Source organism: Natrix helvetica (assembly GCF_964273705.1).
Source record: "Natrix helvetica genome assembly, chromosome: 2".
NCBI classification, from domain to species: Eukaryota; Metazoa; Chordata; class Lepidosauria; order Squamata; family Natricidae; genus Natrix; species Natrix helvetica.
The window spans coordinates 173060351-173084021 of NC_138552.1; the positions used below are offsets into that span (position 1 = coordinate 173060351).

Here is a 23671-nt window from a genome sequence, read left to right on the forward strand (position 1 = left end):
GGTTGGGCCTGTCGCGGCCGCTCCTCCGGTGCCTCGTCACAAGGGCGGAGCCGACAGTCCTTCCACCTCGGACGCCACACCAACTATGCCGAGGCGTTCCCAGCGCGTGCGCAGACGACCAAGCTATTTGGACGATTACGCATGCGCAATCCGGGGGAAAGGGGTGTTGAGTACTGAGGAGCCTGGCCAGCAGAGGGCGTTTGGAGGAAGCCCTCTGATTGGCCAAGGCGCGCGCTCCAGCCGGCGGGAGAATTCAAGGGTTCCTATTGGTTCTACCGGCTGACAGCTGTAAGTATAAATAGCTGTCAGCCGGCTCGCGTTTTGTCCGTTGTCAGTTAGCCTGTTCCTTAATAAACCTCGTTGAACTGACCGCTGCCTCAGTCTCCTCACTACAGATTTAACACAGAGAAAGCAAAGCAGTAATTAAACCTCCTATATAAAAACATGCAGCGTTATTAAGACTTCAGTGACAAGGAATGAAAGCCGGTGACACCCGTCAAACTGAGTAAAGACAATCATCAGCAGAGACTTCTCCTTCTGGACTACTTACTTCTATTATTGCCATCAGGCAGCATATCATGAATCTTATCATCATAAGAGTTGTTTTAAAAGAACTTCTTTCTATATTATTAAAAGTTATAAGTTAAGAATGTATTCTTTCGGCAATCACAACTGCAAAGAAGCCAGAAATTATAGCTAGATATATAGGACATTACCCAAAGTTATAACTACGTTGCAGTTAAGTAATTGTCAGGGCAGTGAATGATTTGCATTAAAGAAGAAGGTAAGTGCAGTTAAAGTGTTCTGTCAGATTCTAAATACATATTCCAGATGTTAATCCTTTAAGGCACAATAATCTATTTTTTCTAACTTTTCATAGCAGTTTCTATAGTTTGGTTCTTTTGATATATATTAAACAGCATTTAAAAATGAGAATATTTCCTATCCTTATATTAAATACATGGCCACCCATTTCAGAATAAATAGCATTTGAGGGATTACCTCCTCTGACTCTGCTAATATCAAAATAAATGTCAGAAATTAAGGTAAGATAAGGTGAGGTATGGTGAGGTAACATAAGATAAGGTCAGCTAGAAACAAATATTCTTAACTAGAAGGTGTATCTGGAACTCTCCTAATAGCCTTTTTCCATTTAATAGGTCTTCAGTAAGGCACACATATTTTAATAAATGTAAATTTTAATATTTGGTTTTGCTGAGACCCTGACTGCTCTTTAGAAGGCCAGGTCCTGAAGATGAAACTCAAATACTTTGGCCACCTAATGAGAAGGAAGGACTCACTGGAGACGAGCCTCATGCTGGGGAAGATTAAGGGCAAAAGAAGAAGGGGACGACAGAGAATGAGGTGGCTGGATGTAGTCACTGAAACAGTCTGCCTGAGCTTAAACGGACTCTAGAGGATGGTAGAGGGCAGGAAGGCCTGGAGGAACGTTGTCCATGGGGTCACAATGGGTCAGACACAACTTCATGACAATTGTCACACAAAGACTGTGTGTGTGTGTGTGTGTTGGGCATACATATATACATTTATCACGTGTATGCACATGCACATTTAAGCCCCTTCCCCCTCCCATTTTTAAAAGATGGGGACAATATAAAATGCCTCCAATCCACACAAAATATAACAGTCACCGGGCAGGGAATGGCTATCACTTTTACAAAAAATCCACTCTCCCACATGCTGCTACTCCCCTGAAGGGTTTCCAGAGAAAAGTCAGAGAACAGAATTTCAGCAACTAATTCACATGATAAATCTTTTTCAAAACTAGTTGCTGTGCCATCTTAAGCCTGACAAATGATACAGGCTGACAAATTACCAAAAAGCTGACCTTAAGTGAACTTAAGCAGAATTAAGAAACCATGGTAGTAGCTACAGTAACATAAATAAGAAAATGTGTCTGTGGATGCTTCAACTGACTGAAGTACTTATCTGGAAGATTTAAAAAAAAACTCCGCTCCACTGGCTGTTAGTTGACAAAGAAGAAAAAGGGAAGACTCACTGATCTGCACTCTCTCCCATCCAGATGGTAAACTTTTCAGATTTCTAATTGTTATATTGTGAATTGAAGACACCAGAGAGAGAAATCATGTTTCTGCACCATTTCTCAATGGAAGACAAGACAACGTGCCAAAGTCTGGGGTAAATACATTTTATTAACTGGAATATATTTGAGGCCAAGAACTGGCCAGCCTCAAAATATCTACACTCATAAAATTTGTAGGACAGCTTTACAATATTTATCACCATACTTCTGGATTACGGAGTAGAGAGAATTAACAAAAACACTCTCAAATGATGGTACTTTTACAACTAGGGTCCCCATGGTTCAACTCTCAGCTATAAATATTATCTTCTATTGAAAACTCAATTGCCAATATTAGCTTTACAAAGAACGCATTAGTTTGCAGTAATTCCTGGATGATCTTAAACATTTCTTCTGAAAATCAGTTGATTTGTTTTGTCCATGAGAAGCAGTCAATTTGACACTTTTCCTCTTGCTTTGTGGCTGATAGCAAATTACAGGGGTTTCCAAGTACTTGTTTGGTGAATAAATGGAGAACTGCCAAGATGCCTGGATTGCTACAAATCCATTTGTAAATAGGAAAGGAAATCTTACTTCATAAATTGAGGAACAGATTGGGTAACAGTCAAATTATAAACCACAGCCTGAAACCAAGATTTTAACAGAAAGTAAGAATGAACTATAATAAAAGCTCAAGTTTCTCCTTTAAAATGCTATTTATTTTTTAAAGCTCTCTTAATAAAGTGCCTGAGGTATATTTCCTCAGCTATTTGCAAAATACCATTTTGCAGCTAAGCACACTGTAAATTGTCCTATATCTACTTTCTTTTCAACGCTCCAATAAAGGTCTTTGCCTATTCTGCTTTTATTAGGATCACATAAATCAAAGTCTATTAAAGGCCAAGCCTTGTAACCTGAAAAAAACAAGCCAATGCAATGGGAAATGTTGTTATGGTCAGTTCTGCTGGCTGAAGTAAAGGAAAAAATCCGAGGGCCAGGACACAACTGTGCATGTTAGAAAGAATTAGAAATTCTTTGTGTGTCTAATCACACATGGCTAAATAAAGCTATTCTGTTCTGTTCCGTTCTTATTTTCCAAGGCACCTGAGTGTAGAACAAGAAGCAATGGGTGGAAACTAATCAAGGAGAGAAGCAACTTAGAACTGAGAAACTTCCTGACAGTTAGTGGAAATTAATCAGTGGAACAGCTTGCCTCCAGAAGTTGTGAATACCCCAACACTGGAAGTCTTTAAGACGTTGGATAGCCATTTGTCTGAAACGGTATAGGGTTTCCTGCCTAGGCAGGGGTTTGGACTAGAAGACCTCCAAGGTCCCTTCCAACTCTGCTATTGTATTGTTCCATTCTATTCCATTCATCTTAATTTAATGATATATATAGCAATGCTGTCTTTAATGGTTTATAAAGAGTTAAAAAGAAAGCCAATCAAGTATTAAGGACTGTAGTACATGTTTTTTTTTGGTCATATTTTACTTTATGCCACCATATTTTTCGGAGTATAAGACGCTCCAAAGTATAAGACACACCTAGCTTTTGGGGAGAAAAACAAGGGGGGAAAATCTGTCTCTGCCTGCCAGCAATTTGCCTTCTTGCAGCAAATGGCAAACAATACAGATGATATATACTGTTTATGGTGTTACATTTCAGACTATACTTGTACAGATGCTGTTAAAATTGATGTGGCTTTCTGGAAGTATACATTATTCTCTGCTATTTAAAAGAAGATACAATAGCACTGGGCCTCTTCAGATCAAGCATTTATTTTAAAAAGCTTCTTTATTTTGTTAAATTGTCTAGAACAATAATAAAAGTCTTTAAAAAATAAGTCTAATAATTTGAACATTCTATATAAGCATTTAGTTATTGACTTACCTCCTTGCAGCAAACAGCAAACAGTTTCAGTTTAGCCTCATTAGCACAAGAAAAAAAAATCTGCCTCTGCCTCCTAGCAATTTGCCTGCTTGCAGCAAACAGCAAACAGCCCATTTCACTTTCAATTTCAGCACAGGCCTCCTGATGATCAGCTGTTTCAGGCTGCAATGATTGCCATAGCGTATTGCCGCCTCTGCAAGCCTCATTTTCCCCATTTGCTGCAAGGAAGTAAATTGCTGGGAGGCAGAGGCCAAAGAGTGGGGGGCGGTGGGTGGGCGGGGCTACATTCAGTCTATGAGACGCACCCAAATTTTCACCCTCTTTTGGGGGGGGAGTGGGTCTTATACTCCAAAAAATACAGTATATTGTAATATGCACAATTGTGCATGTTAGAAAGAATTAGAAATCCTTTGAGTGTCTAATCACACTTGGTCAAATAAAACTAGTCTATTCCTATTCTTTTCTGTTCTATTCTATTTCATTTATCTTATTTATATATTTATATTTAATTATATATAGCAATGCGGTCTTTGTTTCTATAGAGTTAAAAAGAAAGCCAATTAAGTAATTTTTTAAAGGACTGTGGTACATGTTTTTATTCCTTGAAATCATTGCATGTTTACATGGATCAATTCTACACCACTTTCATGAAAATTCAATAAGGCACTTCATTGTTTCATTTGAAAATGTATTGGCATCTCTGTGCAACTAAGCCTAAGAATTCAAGCCCCACAATACACAATAAGATAGTGCTTCTTGATCGGAAATATATTTTAAATGATTTAAAAACACAATATATCATACAATCCTTTTATATACAGTAAAAGTAACAGTAAAGGTTTCCCCGCACATGCATGCTAGTTGTTTCCAGCTCTAGGGGTGGTGCTCATCTCAGTTTCTAAGCTGAAAAGCCAGCGCTGTCCGAAGACTTCTCTGTGGTCATGCGGCCGGCATGACTAAACGCTGAAGACACAAAGAGCAATGTTACCTTCCCACCAAAGATGGTCCCTATTTTTCTACTTGCATTTTTTATGTGTTTTCGAACTGATAGGTGAGCTAGTTGGGCAGAAGCTGGGGCAAGTAACAGGAGCTCACTCCATTACGCAGCGCTAGGGATTCAAACCGCTGAATTGCCAACCTTCTGATCGGCAAGTTCAGTGTCTTAGCCACTGAGCCACCGCGGCCCTCTTATATACAGTACATTGATTTATATTTCCTGTTGTCCAAAAAAGAAGGGGAAACATTTTAATTTTTGGTATTAGGTATGGGGAAACAAAGGCCAGTTCTCCTGAACCGGTAGTAAAAAATGCTTATTTCCAACGGTATTTCCAACTATCAGTTGGGCGACCTCAGATGTGACACGCATTTATATTAGCTACAATTGTTCGATTTCCTGCTTTCTAGCTAATTTAAATCACGTGGCCCAGTGGATTCCTTCCCCTTGCTATTCTACTTATCTTTGCAGACTTGAAAGGCTTCAAAATTTTCCTTTTTTAGCGCTGTGCAGGCGCGCCTCAGGCACGCATGCATACAAAGTATGCATGCATGCGCAAAGCGTGCGCTTGGTAGCAGACTCACCGAACCGGTAGCAGACTTCAGAAGATTTCACCACTGCTTGCATGGTTCTGAGACATCCCACTCCCTTTTATAACATGTCTAGTTCTAAGGATAAAACATTCTCCTCAAAATCTTCTTCATGTCCATCATTCTTGGAGAAACTTCATTCTTTCTAATTGGGCACATCGGAGCATACCCATTACATCCCAGTTTCATCTATTTCCTATCATTCATACACAGTTCTTTATAACTATCACTCACGGCTCACTGAGATCTCATGCATGCATATGGAAAACAACCTTTAATGCAATGACTCTTCAACTCTGTCACCCCCTAAAATAATAGATGAAGTTGTGTGTTGAGTATTCCCACCAGATCAAAGTATTGCTTTCATCAGAGTTAAGAATGTGCAAAGAATAAATCTATCACTTTTAATAATTCAATTTTACTTCATACATCACAGGAATTTTTAAAGATTAAGGTACAGCAACTCTTCCCTCTGGGATCACTCAAACAAATGAACAGCAAAGCTCAAAGTGGGTTTTGATAGTGCTCTCATATTTTCCACACAAGTCCCATTACATTACAAAATTGTGACACTCTAGGTTGCTTGAGATTCTCCAATGGAAGGTGATGGAGGTACTGGGAGAAACCCAATTCACACTCTGAGAAGTCCTGTTTTAACCCCTTTGCTAATTTTAGCTGAAACACAGCTTACCAAAACGGGTTGCAGTTTACTTTTCCATTTGGACATTGAAATATCCAATGTCTAGTCCTGGCAGCCAGTTCCTAATTCCTCAAAAAAGGCAAAGGAGCTACTTATCAGGCCTTCTTTGTAAAGCTGATGTTGTTTCAGAAGATAATTGACTTCTCTTTGGGGAATTAGTAGGATATTAGTTACAGTGATCTCAGACCGCTGACATTTCAAATTAATTCACCCTCTGAACTCTGGTTTTACAACTATGCTTGAAGAACTTGCCTCTGTCAAATTTTCTGAACATCAGAAGACTCCAAAGTCAATAAAGAGCTGAAATATCCAGCTTTTGATTCAGGATCGTTGGTACCACTTTGAGAAAGATAATCTTCACTTGAGGTCTAATATTCCACAATTCTTGACAGAAAAAAGTTGGTTGTTTTTCTTTACAGGTCATGCTACATTTTCAGAAATGCAACCTGCAGGAAAACAAAATATAGCCCTCAGATTAGCATCTGCACAGTTAAGCTTCAACACATACACAATTATACAGACATCCACCCACAAATGAACAGAACCATGCTCAATATGTTATAGTCAGATAAACAATGCAGATAAGTGTTCCAATGACTTTCAAAGGGGAATGCGCTCTGAAGAAATGGCATTTTGACTTTTATCTCTTCTGACTTCTTAGTATAGATTGAAATCATAAATTGTGCTGGATATAATGTGACATGATCTACTACTAATATCGAGCACGTATAGAAATTTTCACCTTACGAAACAAAGATTCAAAAAAGTGCTCGGTGCTGAGATAGTCACATTTCCTTCCAAAACTTAATGTGCCCTGAAGGATCTAGAATCTAGGCATTGAATTCCATGTTCACCCATTGAGTAAATTAATACAATTCCTATGATGAGTTACCTCAGTTTGTGAAATAAATCTAAACATCCTTTTGCAATAATTCAAAGACATTTGAATCACGAAGATAAAAATCACAGGATGAATACAGAAATGAAATCAGTAGATTGCTCAGTGATTGCATGTCAGTGTAATGTACTGGTTCCAAAGGCACTTTTCAAAAGCAGTGCAAAAACATTCTTATTTGGCTCGCTTTGCAAGATAGGTTTTAATATACACAAGAGCAATTTTTGATGGGATGCTTCTTATATGTCATCTGCAATGTTCTGCTTCACTACTAACTGGAAATCTTTCAACTAGGACAGGCAGTAGAAATCTGTATTAAAAAAATGCCAAAGCAAAGGTGAAACAATTTTATGCATCATTAAGAGATTAGGGAAAACTGAACAAACCCACCCACCTACCCCATCTCCCCAAGAAAAACAGATCTGGGACTACATGAAGGTAGCAGGAAGAGCCTTGTAACATGGAGCCCAATCTTCCCCTCCCTATTTGTGATTTTTGGGAACAGGGATGTTTTGCTTCTGGAGATAATTAAATACATAGTGCTTCCCTGTGGCTCTGATATCAATATTATTCTATTTGCCATGCTAGAAAATTTTCATGTTGTCTCGGTTCTTATTAAGAGTTTCCGCATATCACAGAAAATAGCAAAGAAGGCAGCTAACTGAAGGCATCTTTTGCTCACAGTGAAAATAAAAATCCAAGTAGCTGCAGATGCTGGTAATAAGGGAAGTGTTTTTTTTCTGATCTGACCCATTGGTCCATCTATCTCAGCATGCTGTGTCTTCAGTTACATGCAGCTAGCTCAAAAGCAGAAGATAATGGTCTTTCTATCTAAAGGTTGAGCAAAGGTTTTCTTTTTTTTAATGAGCTTACTTATGAATAGACATGAAAATGATATCCCTGTTTTTTTTCTGTGAAATACAAGCAGGTTCCCCAAAATTCAAACACAGTGAAGGCATTTGAAGCTGTTTTCAATCCAAGAAAATGCCCAAGACTTTTAAGTAAGCAATGCTTTTGCTACACCACTGAACATTAATTCTTCTGCTATATGATTTTTTTCCCCAGAATTCTAAATGTACTTGCATTCTGTTTTTGTCCACTGCGCCATGCTACTATCTAGACCAACTATTTGTTTGAATTAGCTGGACATTTGATTACTCTATTGCAGCTCACAAAAGGAGATCTCTGCCGATATTTACCACCACCTCCTCCACCACCACCACCTCCACCTCCCTGGACTACTGGACCCTTCAGGTGGGAGCCAGGACAGAGTGGGAGAGGATGGTGGTTATGGTGGTTGGGGGGGCCTGGATCATCTGAGGCCTCTGGAAGATCTGGCCTAGGGCCATGGACTGGGCCTATGACCATGGAGAGGCTAGAAGGCTGCCTGGGAGTATGGTTATCTGGAGCCAAGACTGCCCCCCCCACCCACCAAGGACCCTGAATCTCTGTTCCTGAGCTTATCCACACCTAGGACCACCTAAGACCATGGAGGGTCATCACCAACTTTACAGCTGGGGCTATCACCCATTTTTCTATCATTTTTTCTATCATTTTTACCATCATCGCCACATCCGTCTAATCTTATCATCTGGACATCTGCTCCCCCCCCCCACTCTTTACTGAAGAATTATCCAGGACAATGCCTCTTACCCCCCACATTGACATTGACTTATGGGACTAATGCCTTCTACCTCCCCCCATACTGACTTATTTTTACCATCTACAGCACCTTAACCCCACTGGAATTTTGTTGATAATATCTTATTCGAGGTTAGACTTGCTCCGCCTGCGGGAGGCCCCTCTCTCGCACGTTTGGCCCTTGGCTCTTTCAAGGGCCTGCCTCGAGGACGGGTTCGTGGACCCCGAGAGGTGCAGGAACCGGAAGCTAAGGGGATTTTTAGTAAAATGTTTTTTATCTTTTTTAGGGGGTTCCAGGGTGGGGGGGAGGGCTAATCAGACCGGGAGGAGAGCCAGCGCTGGACAGACAGGTGAGTCCAGGAAGGACGGGGATGCAGTGGAGGGGGGGAAAATAAAGGTCACTAGAGCAGAGGGTTGTCCTATTACAACGGTTGTGGGGAGGAGGGGATGCGAGGACAGGATAAGATCCCAAGGTCGGTTGGGAGACCGTGGCTGCTGGTTACGTCCGGTCGCTTGTACCAACCCCTGCAGTCTAGGTGGACAGGTGCTACAGAGCCAGGGCCTGCGGCTGATGCTTTGCAATGCAAGGTCTGTCACCAACAAGGCCCCCCTCATTAATGAGTTGATCTCAGAGGGGGAGCTAGACCTTGCAGGGATAACGGAGACCTGGTTGGGCCACGAGGGTGGTTTACCCCTCGTGGAAATGTGCCCACCAGGTTTCCGGGCATTCCATCAGCCCCGGGCCCTGGGTAAGAGTGGTGGGGTGGCGGTGGTTATGCGGGAATGTTTAGAGCCGAGGGAGTTCACTGTCCCTCAGATACCCGGGTGTGAGTCCCTTGGTGTGAACTGGGCCCCAGGGAGGCAGTGGGGCTTGCTGATTGTATACTTGGCTCCTCGCTATGCATCAGCAGCCCTGCCCGAGCTCCTCGAGCTAATCTCAGCGACGGCAGTTGAGACTCCCAGACTTTTGGTCATGGGGGACTTCAACTTGCCGTCAACGGGAGCGGCTTCCGAGGTGGCTCGGGAGTTCATGGCTTCCATGACGGCCATGGACCTGACCCAATTAATGCAGGGCCCCACTCACGAAGGGGGCCACACACTGGACCTCATTTTTGTATCTGAACAGTGGACGAGTGATCTGGGAATAGGGGACTTAGTCATCACGCCCTTGTCATGGTCAGACCACTCATCCCTCCGGCTGGACTTCCCTGGCGCTATCCCCCACCGCGAGGAGGCGGAACCAGACTCTACAAGCTGGTACCGCCCCAGGCACCTGATGGAATCGGATAGATTCCAGACGGAGCTTGGGCCAATACCTGTAGTCTTGTCCCGCTCCCGCTCCGAGGACCTAGTGACTGCCTGGAATAGGGCGACGACTGGGGCCTTGGACCGGGTTGCGCCTTTGCGACCTCTCCTGCGGCATCGACCCACCCGGGCTCCTTGGTTTACTGAGGAGCTAGGGGTGATGAAGCGCCACAGGAGACGTCTAGAGAGCAGGTGGAGGTCCTCACGCTCCGAATCCGACCGAACACAGGTAAGAGCCTATTTGCGGACTTACCTTGTGGCAATAAGAGCGGCCAAGCGTAGACATTGTGCTGCCCTTATTGCGTCCGCGGATAACCGCCCTGCCGCCCTGTTTCGGGTGAGCCGCTCCCTTTTATCGCAGGGGACGCGGGAGACACCCTTACAGGGAAGAGCAGAGGAGTTTGGGGAATATCTTCAGGACAAAATCGATCAGATCCGGAGCGGATGGACCTCCGTCAGTGGACCAGACGAGCCGTCAACAGCGAGTCTTGAGAGACCATTCTGGGAGGAGTTTGACTCTGTTGCCCCCGAGGATTTGGACAGGTTGCGTGGACGGCTGCGACCCACCACATGTTCAATGGACCCGTGCCCCTCCTGGCTGGTACTGGCAGCCTGGGAGGTGACACGAGGCTGGCTTCTGGGCCTGGTGAACGCCTCATTGGGTGAGGGTTACTTACCAACCGCCTTGAAAGAGGCGGTGGTGAGACCCTTGCTCAAGAGACCTTCGCTCGACCCAATGGAGCTAGCTAATTACCGTCCAGTCTCCAACCTCCCCTTCTTGGCGAAGGTTGTTGAGAATGTGGTGGCGCAGACACCTGGACGAATCCGACTATCTAGACCCACGCCAGTCCGGCTTCCGACCCGGGCACAGCACTGAGACAGCCTTGGTCGCGTTGGTTGATGATCTCTGGAGGGCCAGAGATAGGGGTTGTGCCTCTATCCTGGTCCTATTAGACCTCTCGGCAGCTTTTGATACCATCGACCATGGTATCCTATTGCGCCGGTTGGAGGGGATGGGAGTCGGAGGCACTGTTTTGCGGTGGTTCGGCTCCTACCTCTCCGACCGGAAGCAATGTGTGTTGACAGGGGGGCAGAGGTCGTCCCTGAGGCCACTCACTTGTGGGGTGCCGCAGGGGTCGGTCCTCTCGCCTCTCCTGTTCAACGCATATGTGAAGCCGCTGGGTGAGATCATCCGTGGCTTTGGGGTTGAGTACCACCTGTACGCTGATGACACTCAGCTGTACATTTCAACCCCAAACCACCCCAACGAGGCTGTCGAAGTGATGTCCCGGTGTTTGGAAGCCGTCGGGGTCTGGATGGGGGACAACAGACTCAAACTCAACCCCTCCAAGACCGAGTGGCTATGGGTACCGGCGCCTCGGTTCAGCCAGCTGACACCATCGCTGGCCATAGGGGGCAAACAACTGTCCCCTGTGGAGCGGGCGCGCAATTTGGGCGTCCTCCTTGACGCCCGGCTGTCAATGGAGGACCATGTGGCAGCCGTGGCAAGGGGGGGCGTTCCACCAGGTTCGCCTGGTGCGCCAATTGCGCCCCCTACTTGACCGGAGTGCCCTGCGCACGGTCACTCATGCGCTGGTGACGTCTCGCCTGGACTACTGCAATGCCCTCTACATGGGGCTTCCCTTGGGACGCACCCGAAGACTGCAGCTAGTTCAGAACGCAGCCGCGCGGGTTATCATGGGGAGTACACGTTACTCCCACGTAACACCGCTCCTGCGCGAGCTGCACTGGCTACTTGTGGCCTTTCGGGTGCGTTTCAAGGTATTGATTACCATCTTTAAAGCGCTCCATGGCATAGGACCTAGTTATCTGCAGGATCGCATCCTACCACACACGTCCCTGCGACCTATCCGCTCACACAGGGAGGGACTCCTCCTGGTGCCGTCCGCTAGGCAGTGTCAGCGGGCGACACCTAGGAGTAGGTCCTTCTCTGTGATGGGCCCAACCCTCTGGAATGACCTCCCCCCCGACATTCGAACCACCACCGACCTCCGCTCCTTCCGTCAAAAGTTAAAGACTCACCTATTTCAATCAGCTGGCCTGGCACTCTCTTAGTTTTACCTCTCGGGGATTTATTTTAATTGGGTTTGGGTTTTTAATTGGGGATGTTTTTAAGGTTTTAGAATATATTTATTTCTTGTACAGCCTATCTCCTCCATCCAAATGTATTTAATTGTTTTATGATTGTATTTTTATCTGCATTGACTGTACACCGCCCCGAGTCCCTTTTTGGGAGAGGGGGCGGTCTAGAAATCCAAGAAATAAATAAATAAATTTACCTGGATTATGATACCTAACCTACATTTTTGATTTCCAAACTCAAGACTGTTAATTATCAGGCAAGACCTGTTTCATGTTGTTTTATGAAGGGTATATCAACTAGCAATATATAGAATCTTCATATTAGCAAACAGATTAGAAATCATTATTAGCCAATTATAGGCAATTTTCACCATGTAATAGCAATAGCAATAGCACTTAGACTTATATACTACTTCATAGTGCTTTAAAGCCTTCTCTAAGCAGTTTACAGAGTCAGCATATTGCCATTCAGGATCTAACTCTTTGCAATACTGCAATACTGCATTCTAACCATTGTGCCACCAGGGATCCTTTTGGCAGATGCTATAGCTTGTTTAGAGAAACTGGAAAGTTCATTTCTGAGAGCCACTACATTTCAGGAAAGCAAGGCTTTCCAAATTTTGTGGCATTGGCAATGGAGATGTTAGATACAAGAAATGAATGAGAAGGTCAGAAAAGCTCAAAGTGAAAGGAGAAACCAAAATTTTTGATGGTAAATAGAATGCCTGGTTTGAATAAGCTAAAAGAAATGTATTTATTTTTTCATCACTGCCCTCTTGGCTGCAAAAAGGACAGCAATTCAACGTAACACATGAAGAACCAACATTAGTAAAATGATTTTTTTCCTCTACAAAGAACAATTAAGTTTCCAAAATGCCTATGAATTTTAGCTACTTTTTAAAATGCTACTACTAGCATAGAAGTTTTAATCTCGGGCAGGAGCAAGGATGCTTAATTTAGTGACCAACAATCCTCCATATGAGATAATCTGCATTTATATTGATTCAAGAACTTTGTTCTCTCTCCCAATTTGGCAAGTGATTTGCCAAGTGAATGGAACAAATAATAATCTCTAAAGGAAAGGGTAACCTCTGTGATGAGAGGAACTATTTTTTTTTTAGGAAAAATGCGTCACCTGAAACATGTTTTCATTGCACACAATAAATCAAAGCAAACATTCCTCCCAATATGAAAAATAATTACTTTTTACAAAATTATCTTCATAAAGTTAAGATAGCTTTCTATAGAATAGGAATAGGAAATTCTATAGAATAGGAAAAGGAATAGGAATCCCAGAATAGGAAAGCTGAAACATAAATGTACATATAAAAAATGCAGTTAAACCACTCCATTTGTTTTACCAGTCTAGTTCCTCTAAAACAGGCAACATTCCAACATCAACTTGAGAGTTTCTCTACTGAATGCTTGTATGTCACTCTAATTTCAACTTCTGCTCTTTCAGGAGACAGAAAGAAAACCACTACAAAATTCTATTGATTTTTATGCTTCAACATAGCAAGAGAAAAAACATTATGATTTTATATACCAGCCCAGAAACCAATTCATCCACCAAATCTTAGTATTCCTTTTTTTTTAAGCTTCCCCCACCTTTTACTACAAAAGTTCAAAATAAGGGGGTGGGTACTGGTGGAAGACCCTTCAAATTATTGTTTTACCATATCATAAATTGCAATACTTCATTATATAGTAAACAATTATAAGGATACAATATACATACACACACACAAACTTTATGTGAGGTTTTCCTACTAAGTTCATACAGATCTATTTCTAATTAGACATAAATACCAGTGCAAGTCATTTAATATAGTTTGTAAATTCTTGCTTATTTCTGTGTGTGTGTGTGTGTGTGTGTGTGAGAGAGAGAGAGAGAGAGAGAGAGAGAGAGAGAGGGAGGGAGGGAGGGAGGGAGGGAGGGAGGGAGGGAGAGAGAGAGAGAGAGAGAGAGAGAGAGAGAGAGAGAGAGAGAGAGAGAGAGAGAGTCTATTCCATTGAATCTTGCAGGTAGAAAGACACAGAATACATTAAAAACAAAAAGAAGAGAGATAGAATTAACAGAAATTCTCCAAATGGCCAACAAAAAAAATAACCTTCAATGGTAGTCAAAACCATGATATAATAATGTTGTTTTATAAAATGCCAGGAGGGGAAAATGCTAGCTGAAACTTTGGAAGACAGAAGTTCCAAAATATAAGAACTGCAACAGAAAAGGCCAGCCATCTGGTCCATGACCTCTCTCCATCAACTACAGGAGGTCTTTGGGATATTCTTATCAAATGTGCAGATTCAACTAGGCAAGATGATGCTCAATTCAGTTTGCATGAACTAAGTCATTACTCCATATAGCATGCCAAAGTGGATCAATATTTGGAAAGATTGGAGCAAGAAAAAATAAAGACCCCACAATCTAAAGCACCCAAAAAGATCTAAGTAGAACAATTTTTTAAAAAGAAAAAAAGGGGGTCTGAGGATTTATAATTATATTTTTTTTATTTCCTACTTTTCCAAGTGAGAACTCAACAGAAAATGTCTCCTGCAAAATATTGAAAGACTACAAATAAAACCTCTCTTCTGAAGTATCTTTGAATTTTGTGCCCTCTTAGTTCTGCCAAATATTATGTGTTTTCTTGTGCTTTGGCTAAGGCAAAGGGTAAATGTATACAACTATCTCCTGAGGGTTTACTTTCACTTAAAAAGCAGCCTGGGCCAACCACAACCCAATTAATTTAATGTGAACAGCTTTTTAATTTTTAATCCAAACTAAATCTGCCCTGACAATACTTTCTGCTCCCAACGCAACGTCCCATGTTGGCATTTTCTAATATAATGGAAACAAAATACCAATTAGAATTACACCGTAAATCTGCAGTTGAATTTCCAGCTTGGTCGTATTATCCAATAAACTGACATCTAAATCAGGAACTTCCCAACTCATATTCTTCAAAACTCTGATTAATTGGTCTCTTGGTAAAGGATTGGGGTTAGAAACTCCAAACGAATTTCACGTAATTACTTTAGGAACATGGCAAGAAATTGCATCTATGAAATTTTCTCCCTGGGTGTTCCAACCAATCTTACAGAGCACCTTTTCAACAAATTCAAGAATGAGGCTCTTTTCAAGATCATAGCACAACTTTGATTTAAGCTGCCGATCTTACTAATATTAACCCTAGGATTCCATGCTAATGAACATTTATAATCTTGATCAACATTAACATGACTTGAACTAAAAACTTCAAAAGGTCCCCCAAAGGACTTTCTTAACTCTAGTTTCCTAGTCATATTGCATATGTTAATTACTGCAAAGATCTACAAGTTGCAGCTACTGAAGTTCCTATGTTATATTATCTAAATGACAGTAAACAAACAGAAGAGTGTGCCTCAGAGCTTGTTACCATGTGAGAAAATTAACTCTGCTATCTTTAATTTTTCTGGTGCTCTTTGTTTAGAGTGCTCTGTTTATTTTGGCTGCAGAAAAGTTTGGCTGCAGAATTCTAGTAATCTTCACATTTTGGAGTAGTTGCTCTTGTAAATAATAAGAACAATAAACAATATCAGCATTTAAAACCACTTTACAACTTATATCTGTTACTTCTTGACTTTTATATATATAAAAACTTAACTTACTACTTACTTGACTTGACTCCAGGATAAAGTGGCACATAACTGCTTTAAACAAATAAGATTACTAGAAAACACTGTGAAATGGGGAAAATGTACAGATTACTTATGAGCGCCATTAGCAGAAAAGGAAATTTAAATTGGTATAAAATGGGGGGGAAAGTGAGTTAAAGAGCCATTGAGATGACTTTGTAGTAACTATGCAGAAATAGCTATAAAAACAAAAACATGCTTTAGGCTCAAGAAATAAAGAGAAACCTTTAGAAAGAAACACAGCCTGGAAAATGGTCATGCTTTCAAGATTATATATTTATATATATATTTATAGCATGTATCAATAAAGTGCCGTTTCAAACTTCTACTTCTCTTTCTATTCTGGCCTACCCTGGCTAATAGCAAAGTAGAAAATAAAATTTCAGTTCCAGATGATTTAAAAGAGAGAATGGGCACCTGACTACACCTTTCAAGCCTTAGAAGGCAGCAAGATGTAAAGAGGGGCTCAACAGAGAAATATTAATTTTGTTTGATATTTCTTAAAAATCCTGTTGCAAACTTTTATTTGCTAAACCCTGAACAGGAAAGCATAAAATCACAGATACTGCTAACATCGAGTCTTTCCTCTTTTAAGAAAAAAATTAAACTTCTGTAATTTTAAGCCTAATCAATAGACATTCAGTGATGGCTAACCTTTTTGTCGTTGTGTGCCGAAAATGTGCGTTTGTGCCCACAACCATAATGCAATGCGCACGTGACACCCCCACACTCCCCGCCCCCCTGCGCATGTGTGCGCAACCCTTCCCTGCAGCCTGTTTTTGGGCTAGCAGGCCTCCCTGAAGCCTCCTGGGACAAAAAACAGGGAGCTGTGTGCGTCCCTTGCAGCCCATTGTGTGCCTAGCAGGCCTCCCTGAACCCATATCTGTTCTGTTGAGACTTGAAAAGCAGCTGGCTGGTAGGCGTGCGCGCATGCACGGTGAAGCTGAGCCTGGGCGATGGCTTGCATGCCCACAGATAGGGCTCAGCAGAGCTGGAACATACACACACAGAGCTATATATAATTTCTCCCTACCACTTTTTGCAAGAAAAAATGTCATCTTTCTGATCTGTGGTAATCTTTCATATATACATCTTCCTCTGCATGAAAGAATGGAATTCTGTGTCTAGTTTGGAGGGGCGGATGGGGTCTGCCTGACGTTTTGTCCACTGATGTCATGGTGGCTGTATGTAGGATGGAAGTCCAACATTTTTGCCGAATTGGGTCATCAGTTCTGATGTGCATGAATTAAGCGGTCTGTCTCTCCAAAAACTGTATAGCAACAATTCAGGGCTAATGTAAACAGTTTTATACTGATAGATTTGGATTATTTTATCATGTTTGCATACCATCAATATGTTTTGAAACAAGATGGATATCTGTATCTGTAGTAAAATTTAGGCAATCAGAAAGATTTAGAACACTAGAACAGTTTCAATAGCAGGGTATACCTATAACTGCCTAATACACATGCTTTAAATGTTATTATATTATTATATTTTTACATTATAAATGTTATTGTAATGAATACTACAACAAATATGCAGATTATGGTTGTTTAAAAATAATTGTACCCAAATCACACACTGTTAGATGGAAATTGAATATTATATAAATAAAATAAATAAAACATGGCGGAAAAAAGATACCAAATATCTTAAGGGCAATAAGCTGGAAAATAAATACCTGTCTCAATGTCTACCTTCTGTGCTGGCAGACTGGCAAAACTCATTCATGAACACCAACTGGCAGTCAGAAGACATGATAGGAACTCTTTAATATCACCACATATAGACAGATTTAACCATAGTTTCAATTGGGAAAATGTGACAATCCTAGACCTAGGCCAAGTCCAAAAATGCCAGGGAACATCTAAAAGTCTGACACGCCATCATTAGACAAATAGACATTAACAATATCTATAGACCATGCAAAAGAGACAATCAACCAGCCCAAAGGAGAACAAAAAGACCCCAGCGCTTATTCGCCAATAATCAGCACAGATTAACTCCAAGGTTAACTTCAGTCCAAGAATCAAGCAAACAATAACCTCAATGAAACTGCCAAAGAACCATCAGTAAACAACCCAACCAAAGAACCCTTAAGACCACTCCCAACCACCCAGACAGTCACTAGAATCAGAGGTAGGTTGCTCCCGGTTTGGCCCAGTTCGGCCGAACTGGTAGTGGTATTTTGGCCTGGGTTGCAGAACCAGTAGCGACCCACGGTGGCCATGCCCCCAAACCAGTTCTCTGCTGTTGCCAGAATGTTGTTTAGTAGTGCGTGTGCATGTGCAGTTCACTGTAAATTGTTCTGCGCATGCGTGAAGAACAATTTACAGTGAACTGCGCACGTGAAGAGCATGTGAAGCGAACCAGTAGTAAAACTGGGAGCAACTCACCTCTGACTAGAATATAAACTGACAGCAAACAGCACTCCTTACTAGCATTGATGATGTTACCTAGTTAGGGTAATGAAATGTCTGCAAAAAAAAAAAGTACACTCAGAGAGCACCAAGGACCCCTCTACCTCCTGTATTGTCACTGTTTCTTCTTACATTAATTGTTCCTGTGTGGATAGAAATCCACTAATGAGATATGTGTGCATGTGTTTGTGCTGTTGACCAATTGCAGTGCAAATGTCTTCCTTTGCTGCTAATCACCATTTATACATAAGCCAAGTTTTATCATCACTATTGACATATTCATTACTGGGCAATATCAACAAAATGGCTTATGAGGAAAAAAATGGGAAGGGTAGGAGAAAGCTGGACAACACATTTTCATCCGAATAGTGCTTTGATCAGGGCATGTCAGGACCAAAGAAATGATTCTGCAAGAGTGATCTATTTTTCACCCCAGAAAACATACACCTTCATGTTTATCATTTATAACTGGAGTTCTTAAACTTTGAAAACTCTAGCATTATTAATGTGTACGGCCCTCCCCTTATGAATGTAATGATAACTTTACTGGAGCTAGCTGTGGGTGAGAAAATCATATCTTAAAATTAAAATGTAATTTATATATCCTAACAATTTTCCAAATTTGTGACCCAGTAGGGGGCATGTGTTGATAATGAAGCAAGTGTTGATAATGCTCCCAGTTTGCCTGTCCAAGGATAAATAACTTTTTTAAAAAATCTGTGATCCGTAAATTTCTATGTGACCCTTCAGAGGGTCCCCACTCATTTTGAGACCTCCTGGCATATAAATCATATAAATATGCTCAACCATTTTTGTGCCTCTTACGTCTAAACTTGAATATACTTTTGAGTGCAGTCTTGAAAAAGAATCCTTTTAGAGATTGCTTAGATTGTATAGCTCAATGCGTATCAAGAGACAAGTACAGATGTAAAGAGTTGATGTGCTTGCAAGCAGAGATTAATTGATACTTATGCCATTAGCAATATCTAAATCAAGCAACTTTGGAGCTTTTTTCCTAAGTCTCCCGTATCTCTATGTAATAGACAGAAGGAACAGAAGAAAGAGGCACAACCACGGCAACAGTCAGATAAAAGAAATCTGATTTGGGGGCAGAAGTATAAATTGAGAATTTTTCTTGGGCAAGACCCTCCCTTCCCTACTTCTCACAAAAATAAAAAAGGGTGGGGGGGAATATTAAGATCTGCTAAGATTCTATTACTGTGACTTATAATAAAAGCAGTTTTAGCATTCATATTGTTGTTTCTGTCTACCTTGAGAAGCTGGCAGTAATAGATGACAAAATTGTTGTTATGATGACAGAATAATTTATTGTTATGAATGGGAAAAACAACTGCTTTCAAACGTGTATCATATCCCTAGAAACGACTCTACTTTCTAAAATAGAATGTAGAAGTTCAAAATATACTACCGCAGAACTATTACTGGTAGCTTAAAAAAAAAGCTAATAGAATAGTAAAAAAAGGAGGGAAGGGGCAATTAATTTCAGAATGTCTTGTCTTGTGGCTCTGTAAGAGATGCAAATCCATTAATTTCAATGTGTCTGAATGCTTAATGACTTTCTGTGCCTTTGAAATTCCCTAATTTTCTTCCTTCATCATGGTTGATGGGTAGAAAATTTCAGAAAGGGAATATGAGCAGGAAATTGTTTAAATTTAAAATGATAAAAACCATTTGAGGAGAAGCTGGGTATACAATTTACTTAACAAAATTATAGGCAGGAAATAACTGTTAACCTATGTTTGATTGAAATGTGTTCAGGAGCTTACCATTTACAACTATTATCTACTGACACCTAGAAGCAACAGACATGGTGTAAATGCAGAATTTCTGCTGCATTTGTTCTAACTGATGTACGTTTTTAATAAAACTTCTGGAAGCAGGAGGGACAATGCCTAGACCTTTAGCAGCAGGAGTAAATTTAAATGAGTTCATTGCTAGAAGCATAAAGCATTAATGAAATATACAAGACAGCTTCTAACAATGTTTGTTTAGTGTAACTAACACTTTTTCTTTAAATCCATTATGCATACACTGTAGAACCACAGGAAATACTGCACAATCAGAACTGACCCACAAGTGGTTCTTACCTGCCAATGGTATTGGGACCAGGAACTCTGTTACTAAGTGACATGGTGATAAAGTCGACATTATGGGAATGCAATGATTTATGATAGCAATTCCGGCAGTTCCAGTTTCCATCGTTAGGTTCCATCCCACATAGTCACAACATCCACAGTCACATTGTTGCCATTTGTTGGCTTCCCGATTGACTTTGCTTGTGAAAGCTTCATTTGCAATAAAACTCACGAACAGCAAAGATATGACTGTGGGATGCTGCAATGTCGTACTTGCCAGCCAATCACTATCACTAATGTGCCCACAGAAAGCAGCATGGTTGCAAACATTTAGTTGTAAGTATCTCTCATAATTGTCTAACATAATTGTCAGTGTCATACCTTCAAGCATTCGCTGAATGAGTGAACGTTAAACAAAGACTATCTGTGTAAGCATTGTATTCTTTAGCATAGAAGACTGAAGATGTCAAATGAGCATCATATATTTACATTCAAAAAGGAATAACGGAAAAGAATTAACTTTAATAATTTAGTAAAGTTACCAATTTTCATTTTTCTTTCTTTCAAAAGAATACCATCCTACGCTACTTACTCCTCCCTTAAAGTCAGTGTGCTCCCATTTAATGTTTTCATTAACAGTTTATCAATAGTAATGTCTACGCTATTGTCTACCTCTACCGGGATCCTAATAGAAGAAAGAGAAAAAAAGGTTACAGACATATTCTTTTTGAAATGGATGGTGTAGACTTGGCATGAATGATTTTAAAGACTTACTCCCATACATAATAGTTAACAGCACTGTAAACATGGAACAGTTGCATAAAACTGGATTCTCACACGTAGATTTAAAAATATAGATTCCCAGTTGACAATTTATACTGCTATTAAATACAGCAAATATCAATATTTAAGAACTGCCATTATTTAATGAAGTTTCTGTTGAAGCTTATCAATAAAAGAATTCCTAATAGGTTATCTATTATATTTTGGAGAGAAATAATGAATATGTATTTTAAAAAGTATGTATCTGATCTTAGGATTTCAAATGTATTTATGGTTCTTTGCAAATTTCCCCCCTTTTATTATCTCTTTTACAAAAATGCCAATGTTTGTTTAATATAATTTTAATTCTTCAAAACCATTTAAAAATAAGTCACTTCCAAAGGCGGACATTTGAATCAGTTTTAAATTATAAAAAGAAATATAAATTAAAAGTATAAAAGCTACCCATCAGCAAACCCAGGTAATGTACCCAAAGTCTACCTGAATAAACATATATTTGCCTATTGACAAGAAGATAACTAGCAAGGAACCAACTTTCCTGCCTGGATACTATTTAGTAAGATTGTGGGGGAGGATATAAATTAAACAAACAAATAAATAAATATTAAAGCCTGATAACATCCCCAGAGAAAAATCTCTCCTGTCTATGCATCAGGTCCAAGTCAGTACTTATTTTAGAATTTAAAAACAGTTAAATCTTGATGGATACAATGTGAATTATCTAGTGCCAAGAGTGTGGAAATGCTTGCAAAATGGATAATTTTAGAGGCAATTTTAACTATAGGTTTTTGTTTTAATGAGAATACCTCCTAATGGAATATATCCTCAAGACACCCTGAAGGAACCCAAATTTGAGCTTTACTGCAGGCTTTACTACTTAGTACTTTGAGGGGGGAAATACAGCTGAAAGTATTTTTATTAACTGTGGCAGAAAGAAATGCAACTAGAAACAGAGGATTCATTACAGCCAGTTTACCAGAAAGCCTTATCCAAGTTTCACATAGCATTCCTCACATTTTCTCTTCTCTTGAGAGGAAATATTGAAATGACAGTGACAGAGGGATGTTAAAAGGAAAAAAAATGTTTAAAAAATTCAGAAAATTAATCCAAATGATAAACACCACAAAGTTATATAACTTTTTCTAACTGCTGCATAATATATCAGTTTGTAGGATATTCACAGAGAAAATACCATAAAAGAATATTCATGTCATAAGTTAAGACAAAACGATATCTCCATCTTTTGATAATGGTGCATCATTTTCATATGAGTAGCAATAGCAATAGCACTTAGACTTACATACCACTTTACAGTGCTTTATAGACCTCTCTAAGCCGTTTACAGAATCAGTTTATTGCCCCCAACAATCTGGGTCCACCTCGGAAGGATGGAAGGTTTGAGCCTGGTGGGATCTGAACTGCCAAATCGGAGGCAGCCGGCAGTCAGTAGAAGTAGCCTGCATTACTGCACTCTAACCACAGTACCATCAAAGCTCACCAAGTAGTTAAAACACCAGGCTAGAAACTGGGAGATTGTGAGTTCTAGTCCCACTTAGGCACAAAGCCAACTGAGTGATCTTGGGCCAGTCACTCTCAGCCCTTGATGAAGAGAGTAGCAAACTAGTTCCAAAATATTGCTAAAAAAACTGAGGGACTAGTTCAGGCAGTCCCTAGGAGTCAACTGACTTGAAGGTACCAAAAAATCCCAAACAAATCCTGTGTTTTAAGGAAAAACACAGAACAAGATTGCATCTTTCTCCCGCATCTGAGTTGATGTAGTCCTGTTGGCTTTATCTTGAAGTATCAAAATGTTAGGTGAAAGCATTGGCAGAGGAAACCCAAACATATATTTTTTTTGGGGGGGTTGCAAATGTGGTCAAATATAACCTTAACCCTAAGACTAACCTTGGTCTTACTTTAGACTTTAGTCTCAGGTCAGATTTAATTCTACAAATTATTGTCATGGGATTACATCAGAATCTGCCCATTAGGTGAAGAAAGAACATTGGAAAACTTTTCTCCCAAAAGAAGTTTCAGAATTTTTTTACAGATTAAGTAAGAGAAGCATTTGCACCCTTGTTGCCACAGAGACAATGTTCAGAGTAAGACTAATCTCAGGAGAGTTAAGCTAGAAACTATAAGTGATAGAGTGCTTTAGCAAAAAGTTATCTGAAAAAGGTTGTGGAGAATCTCCCATCTCAGATCGAAGCGATTTGAGAGGAATAGATTTCAAGAGAGTAAGTGGTTCTTCTACAACAGGCATGTCCAAAGTCTGGCCCGGGGGCCAATTGCAAACAGTTTTCAAATTTTGAGCAGCCAGCAGCTTCTTCTCCCCGCTGGCTCAACCTGTCACTCATCCCCGCCGGCCAGCATTTTTTCCTTCACCGCACATTAATGTTAATGGTTCAAAGAATGTCAGGCTGAATGGTCGGCCCCACACATTTTCACCTCATCAAATATGGCCCTACTTGCAAAAAATTGGACACCTCTGTTCTACACAATGAAAGCAATGTGATCACGCTGGCAATGGG

The 23671-nt window shown here is 40.6% G+C and overlaps 1 protein-coding gene across 3 annotated transcripts in view; it reads right to left on the bottom strand.

Moving 5' to 3' along the window:
* Positions 1–4521: 4521 nt before the first annotated feature.
* Positions 4522–23671, bottom strand: part of UBE3D (ubiquitin protein ligase E3D) — a 67729-nt gene continuing 48579 nt past the window's right edge. For all 3 annotated transcript variants that reach the window (XR_014174369.1, XR_014174370.1, XM_081941379.1), the window contains one exon: positions 4522–6665. Coding sequence is in view for 1 of the 3 variants with exons in the window: in XM_081941379.1 (XP_081797505.1) it covers positions 6645–6665 (21 nt within the window). In the remaining 2 variants the exon portion in view is untranslated. The remainder of the gene's footprint in view (positions 6666–23671) is intronic.